Source organism: Talpa occidentalis, unplaced genomic scaffold, assembly GCF_014898055.3.
Source record: "Talpa occidentalis isolate TD23 unplaced genomic scaffold, MPIMG_talOcc4v2.1 talOcc4.14, whole genome shotgun sequence".
Classification (NCBI taxonomy): domain Eukaryota; kingdom Metazoa; phylum Chordata; class Mammalia; order Eulipotyphla; family Talpidae; genus Talpa; species Talpa occidentalis.
In genome coordinates, this window is record NW_023601433.1 from 63,328,911 (window position 1) to 63,356,356 (window position 27,446).

At 36.6% G+C, this 27,446-nt stretch overlaps 1 protein-coding gene and 1 long non-coding RNA gene across 2 annotated transcripts in view; one reads left to right on the top strand and one right to left on the bottom strand.

Moving 5' to 3' along the window:
* LOC119245275 (uncharacterized) overlaps positions 1-7,691 on the top strand; it is a 117,903-nt gene extending 110,212 nt beyond the window's left edge. Inside the window, exon 3 of the long non-coding RNA XR_005125252.2 lies at positions 7,568-7,691. This is a non-coding gene — a long non-coding RNA (uncharacterized LOC119245275). The remainder of the gene's footprint in view (positions 1-7,567) is intronic.
* The window catches only part of ITGA8 (integrin subunit alpha 8), a 140,544-nt gene that overhangs the window by 20,822 nt on the left and 92,276 nt on the right, over positions 1-27,446 (bottom strand). Inside the window, exons 22-25 of the mRNA XM_037510662.2 lie at positions 25,741-25,820; positions 20,683-20,763; positions 11,769-11,874; positions 8,268-8,426 (exon numbers count right to left, since the gene is read on the bottom strand). Of these exons, the coding sequence (XP_037366559.1) occupies positions 8,268-8,426; positions 11,769-11,874; positions 20,683-20,763; positions 25,741-25,820 (426 nt within the window). The remainder of the gene's footprint in view (positions 1-8,267; positions 8,427-11,768; positions 11,875-20,682; positions 20,764-25,740; positions 25,821-27,446) is intronic.

Below are 27,446 nucleotides of genomic sequence, written 5' to 3' on the forward strand. Positions count from 1 at the left end.
TTATTTGTAAGTGGTCTTTTAGTAAAACACTGGACTTAACTCTGAAGGAGAGAATGAAGGACTCACATGGCAAGGGGTGATCAATGACTTTTAGTAATGCTGTTTAACAAAACAGGGATGCCACTGCCACGCTGCAGTCTGAAAGTCTTCAAAAGGTTTGCAGGACCTTTGTTCTCAAGTGGAATGACAGAAATAATTTTAAACGAAAAGAGAGAATCAGAAGAAAACCAAAAACAAGGAAGAAATTATCCAGGAAATGGAAACAACAGTGGAAACGGTTAAAGCCTATTTTCTCAATGAATGTTTCAAACCTCTTTCACCACTGATCATGAACCCAAGGTTGTGGCTTTCTTTAGTCGGAAACCACAGAGGCGAGGGAGCCTCAGCTGCCATTAAAGCAGCCACTCAGTTCAGTGTCCGCTTCGCTAAGTGCTGTGAGAAGTTGGTGACACTAAATTAGAAGTAAAGTGGTGAAGAAGTAAAGTAGAAGACACGTCAGGATCTTCTTCAGAACAAATAGGAAAATTGTTCCTTTCTGCAGTAAGGAAACAATTGTTAGTAAGTGTGGATCTTTCCCCAGCTGCTACTCACATTTTGACCTCAACAGGAGTTTTCTATTTTCATAACTTCATCAAACTCTCTATTCTGGTATAGGTTTGAATTTATGGATTAAAGGGATACAGTGTAGCTGGAATGTACAACAAAATTGGAAATGTAGCTTCTGAAGAAAAGGATTGGGTAACATAGGATTAAAATAAGATTGAACCCAAACAAATCCAACACATACTGGTTTTCTTGTTGTTTGTGATTTGTTTGCAATTTGTTTGGATTTCACGTACTCCTATTGCACAAGAGATGGCGGACTTCTCTCATGTAATCTTTCTTTATAATTACATTGAAGTAGAGACAATCCCAGGGTATCTGTCTACAGTGTAATTTTCCTTAAGACATAAATGTTAAGGATTTGTTGGGAGACAAAGAAAAACCCAACACCTCATTTTTTTAAAACATGAAAGTTCATGCAATCCGTAACTAAAAGAATCAATTCACTTCATTGGTGATTTTGAGGCTCTACTTAGTTGGTGGACATGTACTTTTACGTTTTAAAATATGAAAATCGGGCCTCCCCGGTGGCGCAGCGGTTGAACACTGGGTTGCGAAGCTGCCTGCAGCCTCTGCAGTGCTGGTTTGATCCCCGGCTGCTCCCCGGCCACTGGAGGAGGGTCCTACATGGCGCGCAGACCTCTCCTGCCACCCGCTGCTCCCCTCAGCAGTGTATTTTGTCAGTCTGCCTGTTCTGCTCCCCGCTCTAGCTCTAGCTCTGGTGAATTCTCTCACCCTCCCACGCTTCTGACTGTACCCAGTGCTTATATAAATAAATAAATAAATCTTTAAAAAATAAAATAAAATAAAATATGAAAATCTGAAGCTCCACTTAAAGAGACATTGATTCTGAAGAAAACATTTTATTTGGTGGCTGAAAATTGGACCTACTGGTACAGTTAAAAGGAAAAGGTGACTGCATTTCCTCTATCAGAGGGGAACATTCCTGAGAGGGGAGGTGAGGAGAGAGGAGAGGGGGCGCAGAGGGGAGGTGGGGAGGGGAGGGGGAGTGGGGAAGTGGTGAGTGATGGAGAGAGGAGCAGAGAGAAACATGGAAGAAGACAAACTCAAGAGCAAGCAGCAGTGGTTCCCAAAGCACCATCATCAGAGAGGAAAAAATTAAAATTAGCTGTTGCTCTCCTGATTAGGTATTGTTAATGAGCAGCTAGGTTTTTCCCCTGAAGGAGAGTTCATAATGAAGTCTCAGCATTAAGGGGCAATAACAGGCCATCAGATAATGCCTCAGCTATGAAATAAATCATGGCTCCTTATCTTCAAGACTCTCAAAATGATTCCAAAGAGAACAGAAAGAGATCAGCAGTTAACAGTAAAGTTTTACTAAATGGTCTTCTTCCGTCTGTGTCCTGATTTATAAGAGTGTGTGTGTGTGTGTGTGTGTGTGTGTGTGTGAGAGGTGAGGAGCTGGCTGTTCTTCTAGGAACTAGCAAGTGTCTCCGCATCCTGAATTAATGAGAAACGGTAAGTAAATGGAAGCAGTTATGAAGCAAGAGCACTCTGAAGGATAAGACAGAATCATGCAAATTTGTGAAGCCAAGCCACTGTCGGCAGGACCATTGATTTTAAAAAAATCAACTATTTGCTGGGCTGTAATCCCTGACAAACGGTTTCTGTTTCTGCTTTCCATGTTTGTACTATCTGGTTGTAATTTGGACTTCCTGTGGGAATGGTCTTGTTTGAGACTAGTTCCAGTTGTAACCTCCTGCTTCCTGTGGCTCTGAAGACAGTTTGTTACACAACATTGACTTTTTCTCTTGTTATGGTCATCCTAGTCTAGTTTCTAGCAGATCATTTTTACCTCAGGATACTTCTTTCTTGAATAGATGCCCAGAATGTTCTACTGTGATCTTAATGCAGGTTTAATTGGAGTATATTACTCCCCTGGGCACGGCCCTATATTCTTCAGCCCTTTGCCCCAATGTCTCACACTATTTGGTTATTTATTACAAAATCTTGCCAATTAAAAAAAAAACTTTATGCAACTTTGGTTCTTTAATCATACTGACTTAGCCTGTTTGAAGGACTCCAAACCCCAGGATAGAGCCCACCAAATTAAGAAAATTGATAGTTTGAAATTATTATTTTACTGTCCTTAGAACAGTTGAGAAATACTTTACTCAACTCTAAAATTTTATTCCAGGAAGGATCTGGAACAAATTAGATTTAATGGATCAGTCTGAATGATGCAGATGGTTGAATGTTTCAGAATGTTTTAGATGGTAGAATGTGAAGAAATTGCCACATTAAAATCCTCTATCTAACCTGAACCATCATGAAGACTTCATAGCAAACAGCTTACACCTGCATGTTGATAGAAGACAGAAAAATGAACTTGATAAAGTAAAACCATCTTGGAAGGGAGAGAAAACCAAAAACAGCAACCTTTTCATTCAGGCAACCTCCCCTTCAGGCAAATGTGAAAGTAAGAATGAGTGGGTTCTAGGTAGTTTTGTTCTAAGTTTTTTTTCTGTACGCATTTTCACTGCATATCTAGTTGGGCATAAGGTAATTTTGCCATAAAAAAGATAAAAATCACAAAATAAAAGGGACATAATGAAACATGAAAAATTCTTTACTATGAAATAGCAAAAAATGTCACAATTTCAAGAAACATATAGGATAGGAGAAACACACAGGATAGGAGGAGCTTAATTCTTCTTTTTTTGCCTTCAACTTTAATATCATGTCATAAATTTGGTAAACATGGCACCAGAGAATGAGAATAAGCTATTGTATCTGAAGCAGCTAAGGAATTAATAATTAATATTCTTGAAGACCAATGAGACTTATTAGTTGTCACTTTTATATTTGTCATAGCTTGGTGAACTTCTGGTTTTGATGGGTTGGAAGATAACTTCTTATGGAAGGGTTTGCAATCTGATGTTATCCATTTCCAGCATAGTATGCAATCTGGCTTTACTTTCTTTCATTTTCTCTCATCTCTCATTTCTCTCTGATTTTACACTTCTAGTGAATTTTGTGGCTGTATTTTATAGTAAGTCTTAGTAATATACATAATTGTTATCATCTACTACTTTAAGATTCTTACATCTTTTTGTCACTGTATAGACTAGTTTTTGTTATTTTTATTAAATTTGTTTTCTTATATCATTGTTCATTTTTGTACAATATTTGATTTCTCCCCTCATGTGTATGCTCCATAATTCTCCTCCCACTATAGCTCATTCCACACCTCTTTTAACTCCCTCCCTCCTTCTCCCTGCTGTATGTCTCAGATCTATGGTCAGCTTGCAAGTTTTGTCTTTTTCCTGATCCTCTGTTCAGTTTCTCTATATTCCTCATATAAATGACACAATCCAATATTTGTCTTTCTCCTTTGACTTATTTGGCTTAGCAGAATCCCTTCCAGTTCCATCCATGTTGCCACAAACGGCATGCATTTGTCTTTTTTGATTACTGAGTAGTATTCCATTGTGTATATATACCACATCTTCTTGACCCATTCATCAGTTTTGGGACATCTGAATTGTTTGCACGTCTTAGCTATTGTAAATAGTGCTGCAGTAAACATAGGAGTGCAGGTTTCCTTTCTAATTAGTGTTCTTGTGATTTTGGGGGGTAGATTGCTAAGAGTGGAATCGCTGGATGATATGCCCATATGGACTATTTTAGACTAAGATTTGTATAAAACAAAAATGGGTACGGCATCAGTTGAAACCACCAGTCATACCCATCTATCAACTAGTTATTTCATCATTTATAGCAAAATTGCCATCTGGCCAATTAGTCATATGAGGAAAAAAGCTGTGGCAAAGAACTTCTGGTGCATCTACTAGAAACAGGAGGGGAAATGTGCCCAAGACACTGCCACCCTCACACTAGCTTGAGCCCCATGAGGTGCTGGGTGGCTCCTTTGGCCTCTGTCTATCCTCAACCTCTGATGTTGGAATAAGTGTTGAAAAGCAGACTAAGTGAATCCCATGATTCACTTAGTGAATCTGCCTATCTGAGATGAGGCAGATATTTAAAGAAAAAACTGATCAAGGGGGGCCTCCCCGATGACGCAGCTGTTGAGCGCTGGGTTGCGAAGCTGCCCACAGCCTCTGCAGCACGGGTTCGATCCCCAGCTGCTCCCGGGCCACTGGAGGAGGGTCCCACATGGCGCGCAGACCTCTCCTGCCGCCCGCTGCTCCCCTCAGCAGTGTGCTTCGGTCCTTCTGCCTGCTCTGCTCCCCGCTCTGGCTCTGGTGAATTCTCTCACCCTCCCACACTTCTGACTATACCCAGTGCTTGTATAAATAAATAAACAAATAAATAAATAAATCTTTAAAAAAAAAAAACTGATCAAGGGGCATCTGAGTGTATCCTTGCTGACCCCAGCCCTAAGTCACTTGCTGATGCTCTGTGTTTGGGCAAGAAGTGAGGTAGATGGGGGAGACCTTTTGCTGTTGTCTCCTGGAGTAGCGTGATTATGGTGGTGGTTCTCCAAGGCAGTCGGTGTCTGCGCTTTAAACCTTGGGCACATTTGGGTGCTGGGTATGTAATGTGGGAGGATAACCAAATTGTGCCAGTTACGATTGTGAAAACTACACCATATTCAGGCCTTAGCTGACTTTGAGGCTTATATGAGGATAGTACATTTGGAATGCATGTGCAATTTACAGGCAGACTGCATTTCAGAAGGTTTTAGGCTAGATGCTTGCATTCAGAATGCATTTCTCTTTAGAAATGATGTTTTAAATGCTGGTTTAGCACTCAGTCCACAGAAAGACCTACTTAGTCCACACTATGACTTTGATGCATGAAAATATGTATTTGCAAAAACAACCAAATGACCCTTATGATTACTGCTATATGAATAATTTTTAAAAATAGAAAGAATCACTATTTTAAATGCATGATATTAAATACTGCTAGGTTTAATTAGAGAGAAAGTAGAAATTATGTGGAAACATGGAGTTTCTGCAAGGGATAGCTGGGGAATTTCAAGGGCTTCAGAGTTGGTGGCACTTATTCTTTGCGGTGGGTAGGCTAGAAAATCTGTATGGGGTTTCGTTTTTCATAACCAAGTGTGCCTAGACATGTGTAGAGTTGGAAAGAGACGGTGAAGGAGGGAGCTACTCTAGTAGTTAAGTGGGCAACAATAAGAATGGGGGGTATTGCTTAAGGTATATGTGAACCCATGAGAAAGGCATTTTGCAAAAAGGAAATTAACTGAATGGTCGAAGAGGAAACTATGGCGGGAAACTTTGTAAATCCTTTGGAGGAAACTTCAGAAAGTTGGACAATAATTTCCCTTCTGACACATCTGTGGTTGGTCTGGGATATTTTGGAGGTTAGTCCATTGGGGACTGGAGCATGCTCAGATGAACTTGCGGAAAACTGACTGCTCAGAGATGCAGATGTTTTAAGAGCATTTATTACTGATTGCTCTGTTTATGAAGAAAAGATAGAACCATTTGTAAGGAATTTTATCTTAGTCCACTCAGTAGCTAATATTTAATAGTGATCATTTTTGCCTATACGAATATATTTCTGTCTCCCTGTTCCTTTTACTAAACCTACCCTCTCTCTACTTCTTAAAGAATTAAGTTAGAAAAATTACTTTGATGCAAGAATTTGCCATTGATATTAAGTTTAAAAAATTCCTTGACCTATCCTGTTGATGATAACAAGATCGGATAAACAATTTATTCTTTGGTAATTTCCAATTCATGTTAAAACAATATACTGCTTAGTTTTGCATTATCTAGGGGAAAATAAATTGCCAAGTAAATTAATAGTGACTTCACCAAGAAATTACTTACTTTTTAAGAGGAAAACAATTATCAAGTATTTTCAACTATGCATAGAAAATGATAAAATAAACTAAAATTTAAAAACTTTTATTGATAAAAGATCTTTTAGATTGTCTGGGTCATACTTATTAAATATAGGTAAAAGTACTCTGAGAACCTGAATGTAATAACATTTCATGTTTTTTATGAATTTAGAATTTTAAGACTTCATGAATTTTCATAATTATTTTAGGGAACTTCTACTTTATATCATAATCAAATCTTATATTAATTTTCTACCAATTGGGGATATTATCAAATGAGCATAATTAAATTGCATTTAAAAATTTATAGCCTCAGACAGATTTTTAATAAAGTCTATACCGTGAAAATTATAGGAACTGCAGGTGCTTACTTAGTATATACTTGCACTGAGTTTCCACCAGTCTGTCAACATTTAAGGCAAATCATCTATAAATACTGTTCCAGTCACTGTAAATGATTGTTAAATTGCAACAAGAAAAAATAACTCACAACCAACATGGTGCACATTAAACAAGTTACATAAAATGTACAAACATATATAAACAGTGTCAGAAATAAAGTAAACATTACACTCAACTAGAGTTAGAAACCTTGCTCATCATTCTGTGCTCCAAGAATCTTTGATCAAACTCCAGGATATGCTAACTACAGAACAGGATATATGAAAGTTCTCATTACTTAGCTGTTATAATTAACATTTGATGATGCTATTTAATAATAAGTTATTATCCTTGATGACATTAAAATGATCTCAATGAGAAGCAAAGATAGAAGAAGTTAAAAAAAATTCCAGGGAGAAAGTATTTGAAATAATTTTGTGGAATACAAGTGGCCTTATTTATTATTTTTGTATAAAAATGAGGCTTGTTGCTTCACAAATTCTTGAATACTGAACCCCTTTCCTCTCTTTGCTTGGTGAAAGAAAGTCTTTCACAATAAATAATGTGGTTGGGAGTAGAGGTTAAGACTGTCCTGGATGACTGAGTTAGTATTTCATAAAGCATGCCCTTTGCGACATTCTAGCAGGGGAACTGTGTCTGCAGTTCAGAGGCTCATTCTTAAATGAAGTTCTTTTGGAGGACAACATTTGATTTTAAAGTTTTTTTCTCATTCAAATGGGACATTTCCAAGGGTGTATGTTAACGAATTTCTTTCCTTCCCAGAAAGAACCTAAAGCCATACTTGGATCTTAATTTGGAGGCATCAGCTTCATGGACCCTGAGCTCCTCCCTAGTCAAGGTGTGACTATCAGGTAGGTGTTTGTGGAAGCAGAATTTCAAGCCACACCTGTAGCCTCACAGACACCATGAGATCCACATGTGCTTGAGACTGAGGGGCACTATGTACGACTTCTCTATAAGCTCCACTAAAGAATGGGGTCCTGAAAATTCTAGTTGGGGGATTCTCAGGGCACTGAGATGGCCTTTGGTAAATTATTGCATTTCAGCACTTGCCACTGGCAACATCTGGAAAAACCTTTTTTTTTTTTTTTTTTTGACAAAGATCCTCATATATTTTGGCAATATGCCAAAAAAAAAAAAAGCTTTTAAAGTAACTTTTTGTACAAATTCCCCCAAATATGACATGTCTATTTGTGATTTTTCTTGGTTGTGCTATCTATAAAAGGTACATATTGGCATAGGCTAAATGACAGGTTACTATGAGCAATAAAAATAAGACAGTTAAGTTTTCTAGAAGTGATATTTAAAGTTAGGCCTGACATTTTAACTACGTAACTAAAAGAAAAGTTCTGTTCAATTATCATTGAATAACATATAATTACTTCACTTAATATAAAAAAACCAAGCCACTGCTTTTATTTTTTCATTATCACAATAAAAATAAAGCTTCTGTTAGACCCACCTTTATATCCTGTGGGTTGATATCAGGATTTGTTTGGCAGTGGAGAGGTCCCAGAGTTTGAATGTGAAAAATATAGAGAAGAAACTCATTCCTGGCAGAGAATGGCCAGCCCACCTCCAGTAGGGTGTCACTGATGGCACTTGGTCCAATGTTGTGCAGCTAAAAGCAAAGAACATGTCAGGTAATGGTACAGCCCACAGCAAGATGATAAAATCAAACTCTCTAAGAAGCATTTATTTTTGGTTTCAACTCATCTAGAATAATGACTGGGGGAACAGCATCTGTGTGGGGAGGAGCAGTCCTAAGAGCAAGACGCGCTCGTGCTGAGGGGCTCTTCAATCTGTGAGGCGCTAAGAGCAATTTTCCCCAGCAAAGACCACATGATTATTGTGATGTTTACCTTAAATTTATATCAATTTAATCACGGCATTAGAAATGCAATTTTAATTATATGCTTTCAAAACCAAGTTATTCTTTCCTTACATTGAAATCTGCCTCTTTCCTGACTACTGACTTGTCAATTGCAACCATATGGGATGCACTCTCTTTCACCTTCTAGAAAAATGGCTATCCATCAAGGGTCAGAGACAGTAAAGGCTCACCACAGTTCACTTCAAGTACGCGTTTCAAAGTCGAGTTCCTTCTGTTTCAATCAGCAAATGGCAAAGAAAGGAAAGCTACATCTCATAAAGAGATGAACGCTGTAAACACACAGACCTTGTACTAGCAGAACCAAACAGCTTGCGAGAAACACTTAGTGTATTTAAATTTATTAAGATTTAAAAAATTCACTTTAAAGTTAGCAGAGACCTTTTGTCTTTTTTTCCCACAAAGAGTTCTGACAATTACAATGATCAATAAAATTCTTTATAGTTGATGGTGCTTATTAGGCGGCCCCTTTAATTCACATTATCATAGCAACATGGCATCCATTGCTACAGTACATTTGGAGACATGACATTAGCAAGTAAGAAACTTTCCATGATTGCTTTTGATAGATTAGTACCCTAAATTTTTATGATCCGTTTATGCTGAGATTGGGAGCAGGGCTGCATGAGCATTATCGAGTTTGAATATATTTTCAAATCTTAAAGCTTCACCATCTTTACCAGAAACTGGTGCATACAAGGTTTAATAATCGACAGCATTTTTCTCCAGTGAGATTCTTTGTTGGAGTGGGCTTGGGGACTGTGTTAATGTCTTGCTATCAAGAGAGCTTAAGGCAAAGCTTTGATCTGGCTTTGGGCAGGAATTCTGATTCTGAGCTGCAGGTTGGGCAGATGACAGAGGTTTTCATGTTGACACTAAGCAGGCGTTGATACTTCTTTCTCACACATGTAAACAACTCGTCAGCTTTGAAATGCTTTATTGTTAGCCTTAGCGAATGCTCGGCATGTCCCTTGTAGTTTGAGATGAGAGTCATCCCCAGAATTATATGTCAGAAGCAAGAGTTATACATTGGAAAGGGACAGAGAAATTTAACTGAGAAGGAACCCCAAAGAGAAAATTGCTTGAACATCATTTTTACCAAAACTCCATCCCTGATCCCTTGAAAATGAGCAGGAATAACTACTCTTCTCCACCAATTTACTTTAACAAAAAAGCAACTACTAAATGTATGTATATGTTGGTTTATAACTTTAAAAAATTTAAATATTCTAGATGATGGGCCAATAAAGCTCTTCCTATTCATATTTTAACACTTGAAGGGGGAAAAGATCATCAGGTCTTTTTCATGTGTCATGGGTTTGTTTGCCTCTGGAAAGTATTTTACTCATTAACAGGCTATTTCAAATAGCTATTGATGTCTCCTTTGGGTTATTTAGAATAACAGTAATATCATTCTTATCTGTCAACCACCCAACCATCTTACATATGCATTTTTTATACAACAGCAAATAATCCATAACTTTTTCAATGTTTTGTACCTTCAGGTTGGTGATCTTTAGTTTAAGTGGTGGGTGAATTTTAAGGGGGCAGGTCATTTTAGTGTTTAGGTTGTTGAAACATTAAAAACAGAGGAAATGAAGAATATTTTGAAAAGAGTAACAGTTTTAAGATCAAAATATTTCTCACTATGTAACAGATCCCCCCACCCCCAGTGCATTATGATGGCACAAGAGTGCAGAGTCAGGCAGTATTGAAAGCCCAATCTTGGCTTGGTGTCTTTTAACTCTTTGCACTCCGAACCATTCTGGACATTGGCTACCAGGTACTTGACGCTACTTTGAGGCGGAAACGTGCATTTACAGACCCTCGTATTATTTAGTATAATTTTGGAACCAAGTAACGTATTATAATGATATTGGGCTTATATGAATTGGGTGACATCGAGGAATGTATATTTGCAAAAAAAACAATATTTTATTGTTTATAATTTTGTACAGTATGATAAGTTTTGTAACACTCCCCAGTATGCATTGCAGGCTGATTAGTGCATGTTTGACATGTCTGTGTAGAGGTCTATCTGGAGCTCATCTTCACTACTACTTGTGTCATGAGACTCATTCGTGGTTGGACGCTTTGCCATTGTTCTAATAAAAAATATGAATAAATGCATGGGTTGAAAATTTCTAATTGTTATTATTAACTGACAAGATGATATTTACCAAAATAGCTTTCACCAAACAATTTATTCACTAAGAAAAGAATCACTTTTCCGATTTTCTCCTCGTTACATCTATGTGCACTGCTCGAAGCTTCAAACCAAAATGAGCTCAGCTTTGAAAATCTTTTCCTCCAGATGTAGACTTGTTTATTTGTAATTATGTATCTCACTATACAGTGCGCGCTATGTTCGAAAACCGACCTTTCTTCTACAAACTCCCCTTATCGCTCTTTTCAAGTGATGTTGCGAAGTTCTCGGACCGTCGTGAGCACGCATCTCACGTTCTCGTCCGACACGAAACCCGCTGACATTTCTTGTATATATCTTAGTAATTTTACGATATTTTGATTTAATTTCTTGTGCCATTTCAAGATAAAACTTCAGGGAAACATGCATGTCTCGAAAAGTTGCGTTGAAATAACTCAATTCCCGGGCCTCCCCTGTGGCGCAGCGGTTGAGCTCTGGGTTGCAAAGCTGCCCGCAGCCTCTGCGGCGCCGGTTTGATCCCCGGCTGCTCCCCAGACACTGGAGGAGGGTCCCACATGGCGCGCAGACCTCTCCTGCCGCCCGCTGCTCCCCTCAGCAGTGTACTTCGGTCCTTCTGCCTGCTCTGCTCCCCGCTCTGGCTCTGGTGAATTCTCTCACCCTCCCCCGCTTCTGACTGTACCCAGTGCTTGTATAAATAAACAAATAAACAAACAAACAAATAAATAACTCTTTAAAAAAAAAAAAAGAAATAACTCAATTCCCCGTAATCACTAATAAATTGCAATGTCCCCTGAGAGGGGACAGCGGAGTGCAAAGGGTTAAAATGCTATGGAGAGCTTATTAGTAAAGAACATAAGACTGACCACCCCGCCCCCCAACACAACTTTAACACAGCCAACAGCTACCTCATAAATATGTTCCACTAATGGTCCAACTTCCTCCTCTTGGCGGGGCTCCTCTTCCGGTTCCCAGTTGTGAATGGGCAGAACAATCTGCAGAGGGTGCGACACGCTGAAACATGGAATATTAAGTTAATTGTAGATAATGACACATGTAAAGAATGTTTCACTAGTGTACAGCACACTAACAGGCGCAGAAAAGTGACTCTCAATATATTTGAATAAATATTGCCTACATGGAAAAAAGTAGCTTCAGCAGAAGGACTGAAGGGGGACAGACAGTAAAGGATACGAAATATCTAGCATAGGCTCTGCTTTTATTGCAGTAATATTTCATTATAACATTGAAGAATTTTCAGGTATGTGTCATTCAGTATCAGCATGTGTATGTACTATAACAGCAGGCTCGTGATCACTGGTCTCTTGCCGAGAGATAATTATTTTACAGAATCTTATGTCTTGGGCACTAAGGGGCAGAGCAGAGAGCATTCCTGAATTGAAGTTGATAATTTAATATATATCAATACTTACATAACTGTATACATCTATCAGTAGATTATGTGTGTGAGAGAGATATAATCCCTGTTTTAAGCAATGTCAAGACATGCTCATATGAATAAAAAATGTAGACTTTTGTGCAGTGTGCTCTATATTCAGTTAGGAAGAAATGTAATTTCTTGTTAAATACTTTAGAGTGGAAAAGTGCCACTTGTATATTCATCTTTCCTGTTTATCTTTGGCTCCCTACTAATTCAGCCATACCTCTCAAATGGCCCAGAGGCAAAACAAAGTTGTAGCGTTTGGTAGGTAGGTAGTAGGATATTTACTTAATAGAGAGGTATTCCTGCCTGCAACTTAGACCTAGAAGGTGAGCAAGTGTATATTGGATGAATGAAATATAGTTCACGGCATATTCCATATTAAAAACTGACTATGCACCAAATTAGTTATTTTTATATAATCTTAAAAAGGAACATTCTAATTAAAATGATGCCTTCTAGCAGTTTTTAAGAAAAAGTTATCTTTAAAACAAAGGGACAGATAAAACCGAACGAATAACAAACCCTAGAAATCTGACTGTAAATTGAGGCTGGGGGTGGGGGAGGACATGAGGAGGAGAGAAAGGGAGGAGGGGCCACAGTAATATATGATGGGAGACTATGGGTGCTTTGGTGGTGGGTGTAGTGTGGTAACTTACTGCTGAAGGGTGTGATGTGATCCTATATCTCTAAATCAAATACAGTGTTATAAACCAATGTTACTTCAATTAAAAAAAAAAGAATTCCTAGACCTTCAGCTAAAAATAAGTAACAGAAAACATTTTTTTTGGCAATCAGAGGTCTTAAATGCCCCCCTTTTAAGGGTGTCCAGTAATTAGCACAGTCACTAACAGATTTGACATTATCTTTTCTTCCTTCTTGGTAATCGCTTCCTAAAAACAGAAAGCAAAATTTATTGTTATATTTTGACCTTAGGGCAAGTAATTTAATTTCTGTGTTTCTATTTCCTCATCTGGATTATAATGATAAATTCATTGGGTTCTAATACCACAAATGATTGGAAAACATCTCAAATGCTTTTGGTCAAAGTTAATTGGTCTACATTGTCTTCTAGACGGGTGATAGAAATACATTTTAAAACCTGACAACCCATAGAAATGTGGCGAAATGTAAAGCCCTGTGCATGTATCCTTAATATTCAAAGGTTAATTAAAAGGTGCAAGGTACAGCTTTGCTATGCTGATATCTCAAAATTCTCTACCCTTATATTGAGTCAAGGTTATACCATATTCCCTTTTCCTACTGGGTATGATTAAGTCATGTTCAGCTCAAACACAGGGGACTTGGTGAGAAGAGTAGAGAACATGTCAGGCTGATTTCATCAGAGGGAAGCTCAGTGTGCTTGAGCTTCCATCCTGTACATCTTGACAATCTCACCACCCAAGACTTGACTTTGCTCTAAGATGGGCAACAGAGATGGCTCCATTCTCCAAATCCATTATACAGCTCTAGGGACTTACCCCCACCCCCTAGAAAACAAGTACAGAAGAGGAGCTTAGCACATTTTTAATGACAATTTTTGTTCTTATGTCATTAATACTGTGGGACTGGTCATAAATCCTCTAGGACCACAGAATCAGAAATCTTTGCACCTTGACAGGTGCTAGAGAGACAATGTGCTCAAAAACCCTCATTTTATACAGACATTTAGGAAAGTAGAGGGTTAGCTGTGGGTGAAGATGAGAGTTCAACATACAGTGTACCACAAGAGCTACTAAACTGTACTGATTTTTAGTAAACGCAAGTTAATGAAATGTCCTAACCATGTCTGTAACATAATCAAATAAAATATCTCTAGAGAAATATATATAATCTATCACAGGGCATAACAAAATCATTCAAAAATTATGGCACACAAAATTCAGCTATCATCTCTCTAAAGGATCTTTTCAAATCTGGGAAAACCATGTCAAAGAATGGCTTCCTAAAGATCGCAACTAAATAAGTGAAACATTGTTGTTTTCAGTTATTTTTTTAAAAGAAGGGTACAAGCAAGAAAGGAAGAGAGAATACAAACAACTAATTAGCCTAGGGTCAACAGTGGGTGCAGTTATCTAATAAGATTTACTGAATTCCCCTCACCTGCAAGATGAAGGTAGAGCACTATTCCACTGAGATTGACATAATAATAAGATCAGTCTACTTATTGGTACTATTAGATATTAGGAGAGACTTGAAGGGAAGGAAGGAATTAAGTTTTGATCATACCCATATGCTCTGAGGAAGTTCAAATCTGATGATGTACAAGTACTTTTCATAACTCTGTTTTCAAATCCCATTAGTCCCAAATAGCAAAGACTATCATTTATTGTATGGAAATATTTTGGCTCTGCCCACTGTAGACAGTATTTGTGGTTATTCATGATTGTAGCCTCTCTTAATACAAATCCACTCAATCCTGATTATTTTACAGAGGACACAATTTTATTATTCTTCATGAAAATATGTGGTGCTGCCTATTGTGGCCAATTTTGTTTGTTAGATCTATGGTAAACTGATTATTTGTACCAACAAATGACATCTTAATTTGTTTAAAAACAGTGTTGACATTTTCTGGCTTTGGAATAAATGAACAATCTTCAGTATTTTTTTATTTGAAGAAGTAAGTCCATTTGATTTAATTTTTTAAATTATAAAACAATGGTAAATTTAAAAAAGAACTATACATGATTAAATACATTGGAATAAACAACTTTGGTAAAATGAAAATTAAATATCCCTGAAGACTGACCAAAAAGACTTTCAACATAGTAGCTATTTTTACCTTGAAGAATGAATCATTGGAACCAATATATTTGATGAGTATTTGGAGCAAAGAGTTTTATCTTGCAAAATGGCTTAAAAAAAAATGCCCAAAACCTTAACACTATCTGAAATAATAAACTGTGACCAAATTTTGGACATTAATCTAGCAATTAAAATAATTGCAACCATATGAGAAATCCAATTTTAATGACATGTTTTGATTATTTGCAAAACAAATAGGAAGTTTCCTTTTTTTCACATAGAAACACTAGTGTCATAAATATTAGCAGAAATACATTTAAAAATATTAATCTCATAAATAGACTTGTGAGAATGGGTTATACTAAGCCCTTAGCTGCATTGAAGTGAGTTGTATCTTATAGAATAATAATGGTTCCCAATTAAAAGTTTGTTTTTAAATTAAGAAAGAGTTTCAATTTATTTTGGCCAGCTAAGCTCAGCTCAGCTTAAAGGAGACAAAATTTCATATGTACTAGTTGTCAGTTGCAAGATAGTAAAAATAATGCTGTGTTTCCTTCTCTGATTTTTAAAAAATAGTGTTTCTCACATCTAGAGAGGGCTAGGGGAATTACATTAGAAGTGCACAAAAGTAAAACATCTAAATTAACTCTAAATATCTGTAAATCAACAAGTTATTTCCCACGAGTCAACTCATAAGTTAAAGAAGAAATCTCAAAGGAAATAAATATTTTGAGCTGACTTATAATAAAACCCAACATACTGACATTTTGGTAGCTGCTGAAGCAAGTGTTAAAGGGAAATTTACAGCACTAATTAAGTGTGTATGTAAAAAATAAAAGCAGAGTGGTCTAAAATCAGTGATATAATTTCTACATAGAAGAACTAAGGGAACCACTTCTATACAGTCTTGCACTGGCAGTCCTAGTCTGTGCAGGAAGGGACGAAAAAGAAATAAAAGGCATAGTTTTGTAGTAAACAATTTAACTTTGTCCAAGAGGAGGTCTGGCCTTTGCCCTGAGGTTCTGGGAGGTAACCTCTGAGGTCCAGAAATTCTATTCCTGACAGGAAGAAGTCCTCTCAGTGTGCCTGGGGGCCTTGGTTCACAATGGATGTTCTAACATTATGATTTGAGGTAGGGGAGGGTTTGATTGCATCAGAAAAACCAACTGTATGATTTGGGATAGGAAGTTTGGTCCCATCATATCAGTCTACCTGGAGACTGAGATCAGATGCATTAATCAGCCATCCAGTCAGTTAGTCATGCTTACGTAATGGGGTGCCAATAAAGTCTCTGAACTGAGAGATGTGGGTCTTCCAGCTTGGGGATATTCCATGTATGTTATATACCAACAGCAGAAAAGTAACATGTCCTGATGCTACAGAAGAGAACCGAATCCCCTGGTTTGGGATCTCCCTAGACTCCGACTTATGTACTTTTTCCTTTGGTTGACTTTTATTTTTCATTTATTCATTTATTTTTAACTTGTTATTTTTGTTTGAGATAATGCTGGTTTACACTGTATTTGATGTAGGGGTATAGGGTCACTCCTCTTCAGATGTACATCACCACATCACACCAACCACCAAACCACCCATAATCCTCCATCCTGCATCACCTCCCCCATTTACTCCAGACCTTTCACTCTCCCCTCCTGGTAGCCTCAGTTCTGCATTGGGATTTCTGGAGTTTGTTTTGATTTGGTTGTTTCAGTACCTTTGTTTTGTTTCTTTATGTTCAACATATGCATGAAATCATCTGGTGTTTGTCTTTTTCTTGATTATTTCTCTTTCTCCTTTCCAGTTCCACCTATGTTACTGCAAATGGCAAGATTTCATCCTTTTTTTAAAAAATCCTCTCTTTCTTAGCTGAATAGTATTTCATCATGTATATGTGTGTGTATATATATTATGTGTGTGTATATGTGTGTGTGTGTATATATATATATATATATATATATATGGTTGTAAAACCAAATGCTTATAACATAATATACTGAACATATATATAGAATATATATACTGCATCTTTTTTTTATTTGAATATTTCTTTATTTTCTTACACATTTGTTAGTTTTTGGATAGTGTTACTTTTGGCTGATTTTAACCTGTATCTTTTCCTTGAAATAAACTAACATGGATATAATAGTTTTTAATGAGTTTTTGAGTTTTTCTAAATAGATTATCAAAGTTGAAGGTGGATTTTGGATCTAACCAAATCTGCCATTGATGGGAGAAGTGAGAATAATTCTTTGTGGGGAATGTCTTCTCTAACTTTATAGTTGGCTAAACTTTTGCACACACAGAGTAGGAAGGAAGAAATAAAGCTGTCTTTATTTGCAGATAACGTAATAATTTTGTAGAAAATTCTAAGAAATCAATTAACATTAAAGCTAAAGCTTGTAGTTTACCAAGATCTCCAGATACATGACTGCATTTCAAGACTTACAGGTGAAGATCAATATAGTGAATAGAAACTACAGAAACAGACCCACAGTTATGGTCAGCTAAATTTCAACAAAGGTGCCAAAGTAATTCAATGAGAAAAGGATGATATTTTCAACAAATGGCACAGAAACAACTGGATACTCATATGTAAAAATGAACTTCTTCCCCTACTGCTCACCAGATACAAAAATTAACTTAAAAAGTAATCATAGGCCAAAATGTAAAGCTATAAAATTTATAGGAGAAAATCTTATGACCTTGAATGAGGACACACAGCACATACCATAAAGCATTTAAAAGTTGGATTTCATCAAATTTTAAAACTTTTACTCTCTGAACAAAGCTGTTTAAGAAAATAAGCCAAACCATAAGTTGGGAGAAAATATTTGCATGACATTTATCTGATAAATAATTTTGTATTCAGAATATATAAGGTACTTTTTTAACTCAACAGCAAGACAACCAACCCAATAATAAATGAAAAACATTTTTAAAGAGATACTTTACCAAAAAAGGAGATACTTAGAGCAAATAAAGAGTGAAAAGATGTTCAGTATCATTAGTCATTGGAAAATACTAATTAAAACCTTAGAGAGGTACTTCTTTCTACACAATTACTAGAATGACAAAGAACAGACAAACACAGAGCTCATGCTGGCAGGGATGAGGCACAACTGAAACTCTTGTGTGTTGCTGGTGGTAATACCAAATGGAGATGATACAGACACTTTGGAAAAACACTACAGCAATTTCTTATGAAGTTAGATCTATTTTGCCATCCAGCTCAGTAACATTTGTAAAACCAAATGTCCAAAGACCTGCATGTGAATGCTTATAACATGATAATATACTGAATATAATAGCACCAAACTGGAACCAAATGTTTACCAACTTGTGTGAATGGGTGTACAATTCCCGAAACATCTGTATTAGGGAATACTTCTTGGCAAAAGAAAGAAACGAAGGGAGGTGGAGAGGAAGGAGGAATAAAGAAAGAGAGAGAAAAATAGATGACTCACACATGCAAGAGCATAGATCATGGATGTTTTTCAAATGCACTATGCTAAGTGAAAGAAGCCAGACTCAAAGGCTACATTCTGTATGAGTATATTTACATGATTTTCTTAAAAAGACAAAGCTACAGTGACAGAAAATGTATTATGGTTGCCAGAGCCTATGGATAGGTGGGGGTTTGACTATACAGGAGGTGAAGGAACTATTTGGGGGTAATGGGACTGTTTTATGTTGAATCTCCTCAATGTCATTAATTCTTCACATTAGACATCCCCAAAAAGTGTGGGTTTTATTTTATGCAATTTATACCTCAATGAACCTAACTTTTAAAAATGGTCTAAATCCTATAGGCTGTGAAAAGTTATTTGCAGTACGTGTCACTGATAAAGAATTAATGTCTACCACCTATAATATAAAAAGAATCCCTATGAACTAGTAAGAAAAAGCCAAGCCTCTTAGCAGTTATATGTGCACAAAACAAAACAGAAATTTCCCTGAATGTGAATTGTCAACAAGCACACAAAAAAGCTACTCACTTAAGAATCAGGAAACTACAAATTCAATTTTCAGCTAGCGTTGTATTTCCTATCTATCATATTGACTCAAAATTAAAAATTGGACCACATGAGAGCTGCCTATTCATGTGGAACAATGGAAGCTTATATCCATTTTTGTGGGACTGTACTTTGAAATAACTAATTTGAAAAATGGTTTGGTATTATCAATATTGAGTAAAATTAATAAGTGTTCACTCTCCAATCCTGAAATTCTAGTTCTACACCTATATCCCTCTGATACTTCTTCTACATATGTACCAGCATATTTGTACAAGAAAATTTGTAAAGGAAAAAAGAGTAACCTACAGATTTTCAAGAGTAGAACCATTCTACTCTTGAAAATTTGGTATAGCTTTACAATGTCATACCCTTCTGCAAATAAGATGAGTGAACTATAGGCACATGTACCAAAGTGGGTAGATGTTGAAAATATTATTTGAATGAAAAAAATCACAGATGCATACATAAATTAAGAGTATATGTCGATAAGATTCAAAGAAGTCTTCCTCATAGGCAGTATAACATGGACATATGAACGTGCCCCTGAGGCAGGCTGGCAGTGCTTCATTCTAGCTTTCCACATCTTGGTTGTGTAAATTTCAACTCCTTGTGCTATAATTCTGTTGCTTGTACAGGTAAGGTACTCATATGTATTAAGATGTGTTAACACATAGGAAGTATTGATAGATGTTAGGCAGCATTATTATTCTTTAATCCACTAGGTGGCACCTCAGTGGTGCCAGGTCAGCAGGGAGATCCCTCCCCCAACTCCTTTTGAGAGCAACAGATGCCAGCAAGAAAAGCCCTCCTGGTGACATGTGAGTGCAAACATTACAGTTGCTATCCTGGAGGGGTATGAATCACACAGGATCTATGGGAAAGGAAATAAAACCCAGATTTCTAGAATCTCAGTGACATTTCAGTCCACAATACCAGTTTACATTTTTCGCCAAGTCTTTAATTGTTCTGAAGAAACACGAATTATAAGATCAATGAAGTTCACACTTATGCAAAATAAATACATGCAGTCCATTTATAGTTTCTAACATTTCACCCCCACATGAATTTTCAGATAGTTGTTATTCTAAATCTTTTACCTGACTACTCTCCTCTTGTCTCTCTATTGTGTATTAGAACCTCATCAAAGAATAGGACAGAAGGAAAAAGATACAGAATGTAGATCTCACTAATTATCATACCTGGAAGCCAGCCATTTCTTAAACTCAAGAGGTGGTATGGGCAGGCTGGATTTTCATTATGCCTTCATAATTATTGATGAAGTGAGACTTTCAGGCAATCCCAAGGTTGTCTATTTTATCTTGCTTCTTATCACTAGTTTTTATAGTTTGATTACTCAACTGTCAGTTTGGGGAATAAAGTGATCTCTTTATAAAGTGCTTTGATTGATATCCTTAGTGTTAATTTTCATACAGGGTTTACTCTACTTTCCAATAGAAGGCTAATGATGGGTAGAAAGAATGAAAATTTATAACCAAAGTGAATTGTGATTTCTAAGTATTAGGAAATTTAGTTTTTGAACATTTTATCATAACTCTTACATATAGAAAGATATATTTATTATGGAAAAACTACTAAAATTCCTTGTTTACTACTTACCCTCTTATTTCAACTTGAGCTATAGCAGTGACGTTGATTTGCAGGCTCACAAAATTGCTGTTTGGGTTGTCCTTGTTAGAACTAAAACACAGTGATTTAAATACATTTTATTAGACATTACTATAATATATGATCATAAAAACATTCTGTATATCACAAAGTCTAAGCCAGTCATTCAGAAAACAATGGCATGCATAGTCAATCTACAAAATCATAACCTTTGTAAATGCACTGCTAACATCCTCTATCATCAAAAGTAATGTCATACCTTTCTATGAGGAAAGCTCCTATCTGAGAACACTGTAGATATTTAGAGAAGCTAACATACTTTTGTTTCCATAGCTAAACCAAAGAGGCAATGAGTTGAGTTCATTTTCCAGCTTCTACCTTGAACAAATTCCTTAACGTGTCTGTGCATCATGTTTATCGGCCATCATATGGGAGAGGATAGCACAGCCAAGTCCTGATTTTCCATGCTAATAAAGAGGTGAACTGGCACAAATAATCCATGAGCAACAAATAATAGAAAAGGCATTTGTTTTTGGCTCTGGAAGGCATCATGCCATACATTGTCTTGGCAGCAAATTGATCTTCTTTTGGGCTTATTTCTTAAGTAATATTACAGTAAGTGTACATTCGTTGCATGCTCACTGGCTGAACAGGGTGGGCATGAGGATGAATTAAAAGCATGGCTAATGGTGAGAAGCAGCAAGATCTAAGGAAGTTGAGAGTTCATATAAAGGCAAGTAAGAAAGCTAATAGATATTTGTCCAGTGCAATGAGTGTCCCAAGATAAAAGGTGTACATTTAATATTTCTTTGAACAGTGGCAAAACTATTTTTAAGTTTCTTTTTTTCTTAAGCAGATGTAACTAGATACAGAATTTGACTTTTAAAAGATGCATGTGTTAATCAGTCACCACTGTAAGGAGACAGAATATGTCTTAAAGAGGTTCAATAAGTAGCTAAACTTTGGGTGCAGTCTATCTTTACATTGATAGTTTTACTCTGCTGTCATTGAAGTCCCCTCAGTATCCCAAAGCATTAGCAGTTTTTAGCAAACTAAGCAGTGGCCACACCACCACTTGCAGGCTGTGTTTATATTTAGGTCTCAGTAAGAAGAGAATGTTTCCCTTTTTTTCATCACTGAATCTCATGCTGATTCAATGGAAAAATGGAGAAGATGGTAATAGGGTCTGTTTCGACTAGGTTTTGAAGCTTTCCAAATGTGGGAGTTGGAAAAGATATGATAAAAATCGGCTTGCAAAGAAGGAGGGGACAGAATTGTTCCCACAATGCTTTTGAAAAGTCCTGTTTGATTGTATATACTGATAAGGCAACTTAAACTGCAAACACACATAAAAGATATAAACAGGCAAATGTCAGGCTCATTTCCTGTAATCGGGTATCACTGCTTAGCTTGTGATGAGCCTAGAGGGACTTTTTCACCAAAGTTTGAACCCCAGTTTCTAGGCCACTTTATAATTATCACATCTGGGGAGGATCAGTCAACTAAAAAGGTTTTGTTTTTTTTTTTTAAAGGCAGGATTTTGAATTACTAACCACTAAGAAGTCATTAACTAATTCCACTTGTTCCAGACTTTGTGGTTCCAAATGTATTACTGGGAACTCTTTAGCTTGGAAATTTAAGTCTAGTTGTTCCACAGATTACCCAGACTTTGTTCTATTTTCTAGTTCACTGCTGCTTTGAAAGTAGTGGAAATTAGAATTATTAAAAAAAAAGTTCCATGTAAATTAATCCATAATTCTATTACATTTTGTTTGCAAGTGGTTTAAGTAACACAAGTTCATTACTTACGACACCCTGAAATGTAAATAGGTGGCAAGCATTAAAATCATCCTGGGTCAGGAGTCAAATATGAGGGTGACAGAGGGCTGTTTTGAAATATAGAAAAAAAAAGCAGACTCAGAGCAAGATCTTCCTGGCTGACTAATCAAGATTGTCCTGTTTGCCATGACATTTGGTACTGCAACCAGTGGTGTCAGCAACATCTCCTGGCAGAAAGGCACCAGACATGATATATAACTTAGACGCTTCTTTGACCTCTTTCCTGGAAGGAAACCGTCCTCACTAATACCACTGCTACATTCAAACAAGCCGTTCATCACTGTCGTGGGTGCTGAGCTATTTATACTGCCAATGTGCTAGCTCTACGCAAGGAATGGTGAACTTCCTCCCCAGGGCTACACCCTCTGTCATGACCCAAGGATAAACAAGTTTTTCACATATTACTCTGATTTTCTTTTTTTCCTTATTGTTTCCTATTTCCTATTTCCTTGCATTCCCTTTATGCTTTCTGTGGGCTTGGGAATGTCAGCAAAGACAATACAACATTCATTTCACCATTACTGAGAGAGCAACTTCAACAATGATCACCAAGACCTGTTTGTATGTGGGAAGTGCAATCTGAGACCCACTCAACACAGGGAGGAAAATGTTTACATGTCACATAGAGCCAGGACATGGAGCTACCATTTAATACAAATATTTGGTAATATGAAATATTTTAAGTTTATTAATTTATAAAGCCCATTTCTCTTTTGGGTTCTATTTGTGGTAAAGGGCATTAAATGTTGGCAGTGGTATTCAATATGATCAACAGTTTCAGAATTTAGACTTCAGAGCCTTTGGTTCAAATTATTTTGATTTAAACATATTTAAGGGCCTCCCCTGGTGGCGTGGCAGTTGAGCACTGGGTTGCGAGGCTGCCTGCAGCCTCTGCAGCACCACTTTGAACCCCGGCCACCAGCGAGGGTCCCACAAAAAAAAACCAAAAAAAAAAAAAACGATAAACATATTTAAGCTGAATGCAAACTATCCATTAAATACTAATGTACATCTTCGGAGTCTGCTAGCACAGCATCTGGATAAACATCCACTTCTCAAATACCTTGTATTCGAGTGTTTAAAGTATTATCAAATACTTTTATCCCTATAATGTATATTTCTAGAATTTGATGCTTTAGGTATGTTTCTGTAGCCTCTCTAGTTCTTTCTGCATTTCTACAGTTTTATATTTCTCATAATACTGTTAAAATAGTCATGAGTTCTGTGGCCCATGAGAATGGGATTATAATCATGACCCATTCTTTTAGATAGTGGAATGTAAAATGTAACTATTTCTATTTTCCATCAAATTCAGCACTTCATTGCTGAATTCATTATTTACATGATGATCTACGGGATGGATCTGGGAAAGGCATAAAGGTATCCAGAACATTATTCAGTGTCCTTTGCTCCTTGAGCAAACTACAGTTGCATCCATTTTGTTGTCTGTAAGTGCAATCAAGAGGAAGAAGGAAACATCAAGGAATTTGCCTTGCACCTTTGTACCAGATGTTTTTTCTGAATGTAAGTTGCATGTTTTATGAGCAATGCATTCTTCCCAAGTGACACGAGACTTCGTCCCCTGCAGGACTGGTGCCATTGACAGTGATGATGGAGAAATAGGAACTTTGGGCTACTGTCTGGGGTGATGACCCTTCATTATGGAGAAATTTTTCTTTCTTTTTTTATTCTGAAAACTTAAAATATAAACAGGACAGTTCCTAAGTGATCATCTTTGGGAATACCTGAAACTTTTGGAAAATATACATTTATGTAGTGTATTAAATAAGTGATTTAACAAGCTTTTGGTAAAATGAAGGGGTATGACAGAAGAACTCATTTCATCTCTATCACATCACTAGTTTGAGTAAAGTTAAAAAAAAGCTCAGAGTCATCAGGAAAAATACTTAAGTTAAATTAAAAAAAACCTAATTAAGATCAGAAAAGGTCACCAAAAATAAGCTAGAAAAAGTTTCTCCCTAGAAATTCAGCATGAAGTTTGAGACTGATTTAAAAGTAGATTTTAAAAGCTGCTACATTCTTATAGGGTCTATATAGTTTTAAAAAAACAAACCCTAAACTTCCAATTGAAGTACCTGTTAAAAAGTTATCCACTGTGCAAAATAAAACTATTCTACAAGTCATTACACACTAAAAATATTTCTTGCAAGTCAGAATAAAAGTTTAGAGATTAGTTATTTGCACAGTTGCCTTTGAAAATCAAATTGGAGACACTGACTTCAGAGTCATTTTACAGTTAGAACAGGGTTCAACATGCTTGGCAAGTATAAATAACTGGAAGGCATGCATGAGCTGCTTATATTAATGTCTCAAACTTTTAAAATTGCAGAGCACAAAATAATGATACATCTCAATGATCCATCACAAAATAATGATACATCCCATGTGTGTCACACATTTACATTTTATCTGAAAGGAATATCTCATGAGAAGGTGTCTGATATATTATATTCCATTTTTATTCTTTTTCTTTCAATATAGGTCTGGAGTCATTAAATTGATTCTATCACTGGCTAATGAATTGAAGCCTATAATTGGGGATCCCTGGCTCTCATGCATACTACTCATTGTCTGTCTGCTCATTAAATAACAGAGTAGATGGTGAAAGGGTAAAGTTTCATGTGAATCCCTGAGCAGCCTCAACCTAGGAAAAGGAAGGCAGCTAACTCTAAGATTCAGCTGTAGTTGCCAGGGAATGTCCTGCCATCCAACTATCTAATCTCATCAGCATCTTGCTTAGATGCTCAAAATTAATTCATCATTCATTCATCCTTGAAAAGTTAGAATTCAAGATTGCAAATGCAAAATCTAAGTTTGTTTGGCAGAATTTTCTCTTGGGGATTAGCTGACACCCCCCCCCCCCATTGAGAGTATGAGAGGTGGTAAGGTGTTTGTGGGAATGGGAGAAGACACATGCATTAGAAAGAGGAAAAACAGGAGCAGAAGGGTGGGAGAGTGCCCAGGCAACACTTGAATCTCATAACCTGGCCCCCAGAAAGAATCTCTTTTATTGAAATAAAAAATACTGAGAAAATAAAAATAACGGAAAACAGAAGAAAATAAGCTGTGCAAGTCTGGGTTCTAATTTCAGAAGAACTTTCAGGGCAAAGGAGCTTGATAAGTGATATTCATTGGTATTCTGAATCTTTATTAAATATTGATGATAATTTAAATATTTAAAGGTCTAACCTTCTGATTTGTAGATCAAAGTTAATGCTCATGTTTGTTTTCTCAAGACGTGGAACTGCAAATCGAAGGCCCAGAGAATACTAAAAACAAAAATAGGAAAAGCACACAATACATTACGTTATCACATGGGAGGGACCTTACAGACAGTCTAAAACTCCTTTAAAGTCATCTCTGCAAAACACCAACCTAGATCACTTTTCACTTATATATCTGAGGTGGCTTAGCAAAAGCCATGCAACTTAGCTGGCAGGGCCCAGAAATTTTGAATCCCTCTTTATCCATCATGAGCTGCTTATATTAATGTCTCAAACATAGAGGCTCATGAGAGCCTCTATATCCATCAAGGTCCCTCTCTTCATTTAACCACAAATTGACTCTCCTCCTGCCGCCTTCCTTCTGGGCTAAATTAAAAACAAATTAAATATATGACAGGATAGTAACTTAGAAAAATGCAGCACTTTTGTTTCATGGACTTTAATGACTTTTTTATCATAGATCATCATCATTTCACTACCTCTTATTCAATGTGCTACAAGCCAGGTATTTCACTAATGACTTTCCATACATCATATCATTGCACTGCTCCAAACATCCCAGTAGGGTAGTCTTCCATTTCAATTTCACTTGCCTAGGTATCACAGCTTATAAGTGGCAAATGGAATTTAAACCCAGGTATGTCTAATTATTAAGCCTGTACATCAAGAGGCTCACCCATGTTCCAAATGTGCAAGTTTCTATCAGACCTCTGGGACTTTTTGCATGTTCTTCTTTCTTCTTTGGAAGACTTTTAGGTCTTTTCCAAGTTTTCTACTTGGAGAACTCCTATTCATGCCTCAAAGCTCAGGGCAAGAAACTATCTGAAACATGTCCTCTCATCCCACAGACTGGATAATGCTAAAATTTTCCTCCTTTTTATTCCCTGTTTCCTTTTTTACAACTCTGCATCACTCAACCTATGAAAGATCACTAATTTTAAATGTCTTCAGGTTATTTATTTTCATCTTGATATTGTTGGACTAGCTTAGCACCAGACTCATAGAAGGAATGCAATTAAAATGATTGAGGGATGATGAAAAAGAGTGTGCCATTGCACACACACACTTACAGTGCTGTATCTTACTATACTGTGATGAAGTCTGCCCTATGCTGTTCTTCACTATTCAGCATGGGTGAAGATATAATGAAGGTGAGTATTTCTTACTAGTAAGACACACCCACACTGAAGACCAAATATCTGGGCATTGATTGTAAAGTGCTTTGTGAAGCAGAATTTTTTTTCATTTTCCTGCTTGAGAGATTTTGCAAGTTTTAGTGAATTTTGTTGGTGCAGAAATATTTTATATTACTAAACCTATTCTATGAAAATGACATTACTGCTTACAACTCAGCAGTAAAGCTTCTGAATACTACTTTGAATGCTTTGTTAACTTAAAATAATGAGTCACTTGATCACTATTTTTTAAAAATATTGGGACTTGGATGAATATTCCCAGTGATTTATGATGCTTTTAATATTTAGGACTGTTTTTGCATTTGGAATTTTATTACAATCCACTGAGAATTTTCTTTTCAAAGTGCAAAATGAAGAAGTAAATAAATCAAAGTGTTTTATAACAAAACAGAATGCAATAAAATTTGATGGTTTAAGGGCATTAAAGGGTGAGATAAGAAAGCTATTAGGTTTCCTCTGCTATAGCCCTCAGAGA